General features: G+C 44.7%; 1 protein-coding gene across 2 annotated transcripts in view; it reads right to left on the reverse strand.

The window, feature by feature from the left end:
- Positions 1-4,771, reverse strand: part of PHKA2 (phosphorylase kinase, alpha 2 (liver)) — a 37,870-nt gene extending 33,099 nt beyond the window's left edge. For both annotated transcript variants that reach the window (XM_009997119.1, XM_009997111.1), the window contains exons 1-5: positions 4,619-4,771; positions 2,795-2,842; positions 2,177-2,345; positions 1,255-1,337; positions 562-642 (exon numbers count right to left, since the gene is read on the reverse strand). In XM_009997119.1, the coding sequence (XP_009995421.1) occupies positions 562-642; positions 1,255-1,337; positions 2,177-2,345; positions 2,795-2,842; positions 4,619-4,681 (444 nt within the window). In that variant the 5' untranslated portion in view covers positions 4,682-4,771. The remainder of the gene's footprint in view (positions 1-561; positions 643-1,254; positions 1,338-2,176; positions 2,346-2,794; positions 2,843-4,618) is intronic.
- Between the last annotated feature and the right edge of the window lie 6,125 nt (positions 4,772-10,896).

Genomic DNA, 10,896 nt, shown 5'->3' on the forward strand with positions numbered 1-10,896 from the left:
TCTGCCAGTCCCCCAGACACCATGTAAAAAGGTAGTTGTTAATTACACATTTACAATGATGGCCACCTGAGCTTCATTCCATATATCCGTGACCTTGTGCTATGGGGGAACTGAAAACATCCACTTTCTTCTAAGAACATCTTTACTCATTTTTCCCTCTAAAGTACTTGTGAGTAATTTCTTAGACTGATATTCTGTGCTTTTACTCTTACCATGAAAACATCACATGTAATACTGGGGCTGCAGAACTAAGAAAGTGGGACAGAAAAGCAGCGGCCACTTCATGAGACTGCTTCTCACTGAATCTACCATATCAACAGCTCAGTGAACCTAGTACGCTTCTTGCAATCCCCAGAAGAACTGTGCTGAGGTCTTTGAATGAAAGCCATTATCACAAGGATTTTACACTAAAAAATATTCACTCACACCCAAACAAAAATTCTTATACAATCAGATAGCTATCGCAGTGGCCAAGACTATGCAAAGGAAGCCACCAGGTTTGTCAGAGCCCTTCAGCATGACAGAACAGCCATGAAGGAGGTGTCAGGAGGTCATTCTCACTTTGGCCATCCCTACGGAGCTTGCATTCAGTTCAGGGATGCCCTGGTTTGTCTTATCACCACGTTCCCAAATTCCATAATCCTGCAACAATATCATAAAGAAAAAAATGGCATGATTATATGTAAAACAATGTTTTCCCCACTTTCCTGGCAACAAAACCAGACCCCTGCATGAAATTAGTTTATTTACCTTTAAAAAAAAATAAAATAAAGGATCCAAGTGTCCAAAGAGCCTTCTCCTCATGTTTAAAGAGCAGCACATAAAATTATACCCCAGCAGGATCAGGTATACAACCATGAATCACTGTCTTCAGAGATCACACAAAACCCTACACCCTTCCCCCTGAGCATGCTTCTCCCTGTGCCACTTCAACTTGCAATTTTCCAAAAAGTTTGTCAACATTTTGCTCTTTTTAGAAAGGCCCATAAGATTTTAATGAGACATCAGGAAATATTATCATGAATAAAGGAAAATTATTATAATGATAGAAAAGTTACATCTCACACAGGCAACAGCAAATCCTCCCCAGCCCTCCCACCATCTTCAACGATGCTGCTCACAATGTAAAGTACTGACAGGTTCTGATATCTTCCCATGGAAAAATAAGCCCATATTTTCCTACTCCATCAATAAATAATTTTCCACCCACATCTGAGCAGTGTTCAGGTTATTTACCTATAACTAACTACTTACAGCAACTTTGTAGGCAGCTTCTATGTAAAAAACAAGGTTCTGAATGAAGGTAACTTCATCAAGGGTGAAGATAATACGTAACCCTGATGAAAAGAAGGGCAGAGTAATTATACAGAATAATTACACTGAAATATCTACTCTTCAGTGAGTTTCATGGCATTGTTTATCTGCTACCAACTATTGCCCACTGAAATACATGGCAAAACTCATGCTGATTTCAAAATATCAGGCCGCAAACCTCAGTACTTGCTGCTGATAAAACACTTCAAATGCCACCAATATATACGGCTTCAAAGACCTCCCTCCTGGGAGGGTGGCACTCAGACACAGTGGGCACAAAGCAGACACATCTGAGCCAGCTCTGGCCCTTGAGAGCAGTGCATCCTAATTCCCCCAGCTCCCCACACCTCTGCTTGCTTAGTGCTCTATTGAGGGACCACCCTGACAATCAGGCGCCTGCAGGGGTCAATTGCAAGAGGCTCTGGGGACAGAAAAACACAGAAGGAAACAAATCCTCAACCTCACAAGAGGAATACAGTTCAGAAGGGCACGAGACAAAACAGCACCAGCAAGAAGAGTAACACTGATGACGCTAGCGGCACCTGACTATGTTGCCACTCCGAAGAAACCTGCTTGTTCATGGGAACATCCTATGATGTCTTCCAACACAGATCTCTTTTCTGACATGACTAAGTATCTCATGTATTTGTATGCCAACAAATATTACAGGAATGCACAATGCCAGTTACTATAAAAATGAAATTCTAAGTCCCATCTCTTTTCCAGAGAAATATTACTTTTGTCTGAGTAATAATTAGGTAAGGGTCTTTGAAGCTAGTTACAACTTTTCCTGTTTAAATGAAAGCTAAAATAGAAAAAAAAAATTGCAACAACAGTAAAGGCTAAATTATCTTCTGCTTACCTGATGCAGTCATCTGTGCCAAGAAGAGGAGGTAAAGGGAAGTTGCATCCACTTGTAGATGCCCCCACTGATCATCCCCAACCACTGTGGCACAAGTTGCAGAGTTATATTTGGCATGTAGGCAGTCTTTGGTACTCTGTGTGTGTTTGAACTTCTCTACCTTATCTACCTAAAAAACACAAAAATCTCAAATTTGAAATATTTCAGAACAAATTCTCTGAATAATTTCAAAATTAACAACTTTTCTTAGGTAAGGAGAAACTTGAGGTCCTAATTTCTGTTACCTCACTTCAGCGTGTATAGGCTTCAGCTAAATGCACATCTCTTTAGGAAAGAGTAAGATGAAATTACCTTGCTGAGTTCAGATCTTAGTTACAGGTATCCAACCTGGTGAAAATCAGTTTGCAAAGGCAAAACTGTGATTTGCTACAAGCCCAATCCCAAAGAGGTGCAAGTAAATTCAGAGTTTTGCTCAAGAGTTTTAAAAGACTCCCGACACCACCATCTACACACATGCAAAGAAATCACTCTACAGAAAAGACACAAGACATGTATGTTTTGGATTAAATGCTTTGTAAATACAACACATAGTAATTCAACTCATATCTATGACATTACCTGTCTCATCATGCATTGTAAGAGTCCCCGCATCAGCTTCACAACGTTCTGCAGGAACAAAAGAGACCTGTGACACCCCCATATGGCCACCTCATCAGCTGTGACAAACAACATTCAAAAGTGACAAAGTTCACACCCCCACTAATATCCTGCCACAGGTAAAATAATGTGTATTTGCCTGAAATGCTTTACATGCTTTTTTTTAATATACTTGTTTATTTTTATTTCCACGTCCCTCTTCAGGAAAACATCCCCCAAAGGCTCTCTCTAAACACTGGAGCAACTCATTGTGGTTCTCCTATCCAGCTAAGCAAATAAGGGGAATGCTATGTTTTGTAAGAATAATGATAATGATTATGATTTTTAGAGTGACAGATCCAGGGAACACTGGTAGGTGACTGCAAGACGTTGACATCATTGGAAAACATATGGAGCTGCTTCTGCTCTTTATACAGAATCACAGAATATTCAGGGTTGAAAGGGACCTCCAAAGATCATCAAGTCCAACCCCCCTGCCAGAGCAGAACAAAAAGTTGTGTGGACACAACTAGGGCAGATCACTCAGAAAGGCATCCAGACAGGTCTTAAAAGTCTCCAGAAGAGACTCCACAACCTCTCTGGGGCAGCCTGTTCCAGTGCTCTGTAACCCTCACAGTAAAGAAGTTCTTCCCCATGTTAAGGTGGAACTTTCTATGCTCAAGTTTGAGTCCACTGCTCCTCATTCTATCACAGGGCACAAGTGAAAAGAGCTTGTCTCTGCCTTCTTAATGCCCAGCCCTCATGTATTTATAGACATAAATTAGATCCCCTCCCAGTCTTCTCCTCTCTAGACTGAAAAACCCCAGATCTCTTAGCCTTTCCTGGTATACAATTCAACAGAAAACAGATGACTGATGTAAAGAAAGGGCTTTCAGTGCATGCAAAAAGAAGTGCAAGATTTTGTCTTAAATAAAGAAATCAAGCCCATCTTTTACGCCCAAATTATGATAGATTCAAAATATAATAACGTAAACTGTGTCAAGGTTATCCTGTCACCACCGATCTCCCTGGCTTAAGCAGTACCTGTCAGCATAAAATCTACCCAGTACCTTCAAACCAACAGCAGGACACTGACACCAACACTCCCCCACTTCCCATTTAACCCACCTCTACACTCTCACTTTTGATATCCACTTTCTCAGCTGCAGATTATAGAAGTTAACTGTGTGAGCTACTTGCCTTGTTCATTCTCCAGCATGAGTCTTACTGCTTTGGAGATTGCTGCCTTGTCTGGTTTGATCAAACAGGTCTATACAATCTGTATGACTTCCATGAGACAACATAAATGCACATTTCAAATTCTGCTACTTTACATGGCATGTTTTTCCTTATGGGGAAGAATGGTCTAGCAGATAAATTTGCTACCCTAGGATCCAAGTGACCTAGACCTGATACTCTGCTCCATAATACACCATAAGAAGGATCTCAAGGTTTAACGAGAGGCTTGTAAATCTGGGCATAAAATCTCTCAGAAGCCTGACTTTCAACAGTTGACCAACTGGTGGAAGTTTGATTCTCATATGTGTTTGTTTGGGTTATATTTTAATTCAGATGTTAGCTTCTCTGCCACAGTTCCCCAAATCCTGTTTCCTAGAAGGCTGCTGGGAACACAGTACACCGTGTGCTGCAGAGATACTGATGTCATGGGAACAAGACACATACTCCAAGCTGGGAAAATCCTGCCAAATCCTAGACACAGCAGCAATGCGAATACACTGCTCAAAACCACTATGATATGTAAAAAAACCAAAAAGCGTAGCTGGTTTAGACCAAACTTTGACATACCTGCTCGAGCTCATAGGCTTTAGCCTTATCCTCATCCCGGTCCGCGTTCTTCCGATAAGCCATCCCCAGCCCCCAGACAGCCAGAATGCTGTAGACATTGTCCCGTACCCAAGCATCCTTATGATCTGTACCAGCAGAAAGCAGCCCCGTTACTGGATTCTAAACATGGCAGAAGGAAAAAAGAAAAAAGCATCACTACCTGAAATCCCATCTTCCCAGATCAAAGGATAACGAAAGAAAAGAGAGAGCCAAAGACAACTTCACACTGGTTGCACACTGCAGCTGCCAGCAATTTTGCAACAGGTCTCAACTCAGACAAGTGAAATGCAAAATTTCTACGAACACTTCAGGATGTAAAGCTTATGGCATCGAGCTGGGCATCCTCATCCACATAGCTAAGTCACTGGACGAAACTTGAAATACAATAATAGGAATGTGAATGCTACATATTTGTGAGGAAAGGCGGTACTGAGTAAACATTAGGAACAGCCTGGGATCTGTTCTTTATGCAACTGCTCTGTGGCATAATCTTGAGGAAGTAAAAAAACACTACTTCCCATCTGGGAAATTAAAACAAATATTTATATTTATTTACCACTTGGCTTATCAGAGCTAAAGCACAAATGCATGTGATGTCTTTTTAAATTCTTGTGTTGTTTTTTTGGCTGAGATAGCATTAATTTTCTTCATAACAGCTAGTATGACAAAACAACCGTTTTGTAGTTGTGCTGGAAACAGTGTTTTGGTTACTGCTGAGCAGTGCTTACAGAGAGCCACAACCTTTTCTGCTCTTCACAGCGTCTCACCAGCAAGTAGGCTGGGGGTGCACCAGAAGCTGGAGGAGACACGGCCAGACAGCTGACCCCAACTGACCAAAAGGATATCCCATGCCATATAATGTCATGCTCAGCATATAAAGTGGGGGGAAATAGACTCCCAAAGTGAATATTTGTCTCAAAACAGTTGCCCTGACAAACTGGACATTGTGCTTAGGTAAGGGCCTCATTCAATAACCACCTGGACCCTGTTCCTGCAAGGAGAGCCCTTTGTTTGGCAACCACCCTGATAAACTGGACATTGTCCTTGCAAGGAGAGCTCCTCCTCTAGTAGCCACCCTGATAAATGGGACTCTGTCCTTACTTAATAAGGAACAGTGCCATCTTGCAAAAGTCCACTTTCCTGTTTAAGCGCATGTCTGAAAATAAAGGTCAGTGCTTGGTCAATCTGGCTGGGGGGAGCCAAGTGATCACCTGGACCCCCGTGCCTCACCAACTAATTTCCAGAACATTCCCAAATCCAACACTGAGTCTGCGCAAAGTAGGTCAAGCCTCACCAGGAGAGACAGGGTCAGGCACCATCAAAGAGGCAGGCTCGAAACATTCAGAGCGCACGACCGCCATCCCAAGACCACGTTGTCGCTGGATCCAAGGGTGGTGATAACTTTCCTATCACCACTTTCTTCATCTCTCTCTCTCCTCCCCCCATCCCTCAGTTTCTAACCTTATTCTAGGCACATAAGGGTGACATAATTTCTAATTTTGCTGCTTTTCCAGTTGTAACCTGTTGTTTTGAGAGTAAAATTTTGCTAAGTTACATTGGTTATATCATGTTGTTTTGAGAGTGATATTGTTGTATGTTTTTTGACAAGCTTTATAAACAGGCTGCCCAGAGAGGTTGTGGAGTCTCCTTTGCTGGAGACATTCAAAACCCACCTGGACACGTTCCTGTGTGATGTGCTCTGGGTGACCCTGCTCTGGCAGGGGGGGTTGGACTAGATGATCTTTCGAGGTCCCTTCCAACCCCTGGGATTCTGTGATTCTGTGATCTTACTTAAATTTACGTGTTTTATCTAAGACTCTGGGTAATGGTCTTAAGAGTGCCGCGCAGAGAATTCCAGAGGTTAATCTCGCCAAATGGGTTGTTAGAAGAGACTGATGAAGAGAGAAAGATTGGATCCAGCCACACCTAGGCTCCTCTCTGAGAAGGAGTTTAGAAAGCAAGGGGGTCCAGTCCAAATCTCTCTGGTCCCTCACCTCTGGGGAACTCTACCCATGCCCACGCTGTGAGACGTGCCGTATCCACCTTGTGGGGCATGGTATTTAATTGGTGTCCCCACCTCTGGGGAGCCGTGCCCACCTTGTGGGTGTGACAGGGAAGAAGGAAGGGGAGATGTTCAAAGTGATGCCATTTGTTTTCCCAAGCAGCTGTTACCAGTAATGGAGCCCAGCTTTCTAACAGATGGCTGAACACCTGCCTGTTGATGGGAACTAGTGAATGAATTCCTTGTCTTGCTTTGCTTGTGAGCATGGCTTTTGCTTTACCTACTAAACTGTCTTTTTGTCAACTCCTTCCTTTGTTATTTTTAAGAAAGGCTTTTTGAGAAAAAATAAACTTGAAAACCAAAACTTTCTGAACTTGAAAAGCCAAACCAAGGAGTAACAGTAGAAGAACAAGTGAGTGAGAGAAGAAAGGAGACCCTGCTCCCAGTTCAGCATGAAAAAACCAAGATCTTAATGGCAGCCAATGTATACCAAATATTTTTATAGGGCGGTTTGCTTCCTTCCTCCCATGCAGCACAAGAAATGTCTATGTACCTGCAGCCTTGATTTGACAAAGATTGTCCTGCTGCCTGAGAAACTATCATTTTGGTTTGTTTTTCCTCACCCTCCATGCTGGGCTGGCTGCCAGCTGCAAAATTAAAATGCCCCCAGGTACCAAGATGGAAATGCCAGAAAAAGGGACCATACAAGGCTTCAAAAGACCATTCAGTCTCCAGGGAGGGACCTGCCTACCTTCAAGAAGCTGCACTAAACACATCCAAGGACAGCTATCACCATTTAAATGCCTTTGGTTCCTCCTTTGGGTGATGGTTCATGAGAAGCTCAACATGAGCTGGCAACGTGCACCTGTAGCCCAGAAAGCCAACTGTGTCCTGGGCTGCATCAAAAGAAGTGTGGCCAGCAGGACAAGGGAGGGGATTCTCCCCCTCTACTCTGCTCTCAAGAGACCCCACCTGGAGTACTGTGTCCAGTTCTGGAGCCCTCAACATAAGAAGGACATGGAGATCCTGCAGAAAGCCCACAGGGGGGCCACAAAGACGATCAGAGGGCTGGAGCACCTCTCCTATGAAGACAGGCTGACAGAGTTCAGGTTGTTCAGCCTGGAGAAGAGAAGGTGCCAGGGAGACCTTATAGTGGACTTCCAGTACCTGAAGGGGCCTATAGGAGAACTGGGGAGGGACTTTTTACAAGGACTTGTGGTGAAATAACAATGAATTAAATGTAATGCATTAAAACTGGAAGTGAGGAGATTTAAATTAGACATTAGGAATAAATTTTGTAGTCTGAGGGTGATAAGACACTGGAACACGTTGCCCAGGGAAGCTGTGGCTGCCCCCTCTCTGGCAATGTTCAAGACCAGGAGGGATGGGGCTCTGAGCAACCGGATCTGGTGGGAGGTGTTCCTGTCCATGCAGGGGGGTTGGATCTAGATGATCTTTAAGGTCCCTTCCAACTCAAACCATTCTATGCTTCTGTGATACAAGGTCCCAGCTCTTTGGGTGTACTGGGGCTGGCTCTCATGGACTGACAACACATCAATGTCTTTCCTCATGCACATTCAGAATGTTAGAAGAGCAAAACAATAAATTAATATTTTAAGTGGGTTTTTTTGTTGTGTAGGGGTTTGGGTTTTTTTTGTTTTTAAAAGTGTTCCCATTTAGGATCTTGCTGAAAACCTATTTAATTTGCATCTAACTGATCCATCAGATAAAAACTTACTTAAACTCTAGCAAAGTTTGCAGATAGGTTGTGCAAAACCAGATATAACACAACTGCGGTTACCCATAAATGTATGCCAAATGTGCTTCCCTTACCAGCTTCATTTGATTTTCTCTTACAGTATCCTAGCAATACTTAAAATGTGTACAGAAGTTAAGTTTTGCTATTTTATTGACATTTCTTAAGATTTACATTCTTTTCTTACCTCATTCTAATTAACAAGCACAACAAGCAGCTGAAAACAGTCTACTGGTGATGCACTTCAGTGCTTGCTTGGACACAGCATCTAAGCATCCATAGGCCCCCATCTCCAGGGGCACACACAAGAGCTGGCAGATCCCACACCACAGAAGGTTGGTACAACAGATGCAAGGGCACTAGCCAGTGGTTTGGCCTCAGCCACCCTGTACAACCTTCAACAGGATCGTGACCTATCACTGTGCAAGCTGCAGGGACTGGTCAGTAGAGTGCAATGCTTGCAAAACAAAAAGTTGCTATGCATCCAATCCTGCAAGGTGCCACATCCAGAAAACTGTCAACCCTGGTGGGGGGACATGTGCTTTGAATGCATGTCTGCTTGGTAGCACATATATTCTGAATTAAAATTTGCCTCTAAAATTACATTGACTGGAATAAACATAAGATGAATTGCTGCGACTGAGAAACCTGACCCATAGTGTACTAAAAAACTTATCAAAGCAAAATGTCCCTAAGCACACTGTGTTCTCACTGCACCAGTGTGAGAGCGAGCTCACTGCTGCCCTCCATCAGAGCACACCAGCTGACGTGCCAAGTCTGCACATCTGGCACGCTTGTGGATGCAAGGTACAAGGTCACATGTAGACATCAACCCTGCGCTGTGTGCTGGCAGCAACACAGAGGTATCTTAAATGCCTCCTGGCTCTTCTGCCAGGCTGCTCCTGGTAATAATGGCTTAAATTCCCTTCCCTTGCTCCACCCTGAAAGGCACCAGGAAGGCATCACCAGTGAAGCAGCAACTCAGCCCATCCCACCACGGATTATTTGTCTGCAAGCAAGACAAGACTGCACGTGGCCCAAGGACAAGTGTCCTAACTTGCCCAAGCAAGCTCTGCATCTCTTCACCTGGCTGGGCAGGGCATTTTTAATCTATTGCAGTAGAAGATGATAAAGAGTACAGATACAAAAAACAAACGCAGAAGCCCCTCCAGCAGCACCTCTCTGGGCCCTCTTGGGATTTCTTTGTTCTTCTGCCTTGCTTCCTAGCCTGTCACTTGCTTTCCACAAAGAAGAAAACTTACTTATCTCTGTCCCTCACATCTGAACTCTCTCCATCACTGAGCACTTAGTGGAAAAGGCAGCAGTGATTCATGAAAATACAGCCAAGCACTCTAAATAGAAATTATAAAGTTCTGGGTCACTGGTATAAAGTCCTACATTGCCATTTAAGTCACCCTTTTTATTACTGTTAACCATTAAAACCATACCACAGTTTTGACAGGGCATGTTTGATCTCTGGATCTCAGAGGCTCCATATATCTCCACTAATGGAGGCTGTTATGGGTGTCCTCATCCTATAAACATGGAGAACAAGGCAGGCACTGAAAACCAAAGTGACTTGTCCAAGGTCATCTGGCAGACAAAAGGCAGAGACAGGCACAACTCCAAGCACATCCTGCACACCATCAGCGCAAAACTGTCTTCTCACAGCACTTATACTACATCCTTTCATCTGTTCCTAATGACTTTACAATGAGGAGGACACAAATTCACAGGTGTCTAGACCCTGTGCCAGCAACAACAGTCAGTGACAAAAATCCTACTGACCTAAGTGGATTTTGCTCCTCACCCCTTCTCTCACTGCTTTCCAGTTTCTTGTCAATCTCGGCGACTAAGTTCATTTGTGCACTGCTCCAGGCAAAAAGCCCTGCTGCTCTCACCTTCACGTTCCGGGCTGTGCAGGAACGACACTGCAGAGCATTCTGTAGCGCCTGCCGGGATGCGGCCAGAACATCAAGCAGCGAACACCGAGCGGGCGATCCTTGTTGCCTTTCCCTAGCAGCCCCGTCACTTGGGTCTCCCCACCCACACGGGCAGCCAGCAGCGCCCGACGGGAGCCCCCGCAGCCAGGGCCCGGGAGCAGCCGCCCCCGGACACCCGGGCAGAGGGAACCCCTGGGACGTGACGCCCCGCAGGACACGGCTCCGTGCGGGACGCGTTCCCACCCAGCTGATGCTGACGGACAGGGAGTCCGGGCTGCCGGGGCTCAGCCGGGTTACGGGCACGGATATATATGGTGGTACAACGGGTGGGCGTGCACGGCACGACCAGGAACACGTCCCACACACAGTATGGTTGCTCGCAAGCTCTGACTTGCCGTATTTTCCACTGTCTCTTCCAAAGCGTGTTTACATCCCCAGGGACCCCGCTGCCTTCCCCGCGCTCCTCCTCAGCCTGCGGAAGGGAGGGACGGGGGGAGCAGGCCCTGCCCTGCCCCGGGCAGAGGACATACTCGAGATA

Source organism: Chaetura pelagica, unplaced genomic scaffold (genome assembly GCF_000747805.2).
Source record: "Chaetura pelagica isolate M959 unplaced genomic scaffold, ChaPel_1.0 scaffold80, whole genome shotgun sequence".
NCBI classification, from domain to species: domain Eukaryota; kingdom Metazoa; phylum Chordata; class Aves; order Apodiformes; family Apodidae; genus Chaetura; species Chaetura pelagica.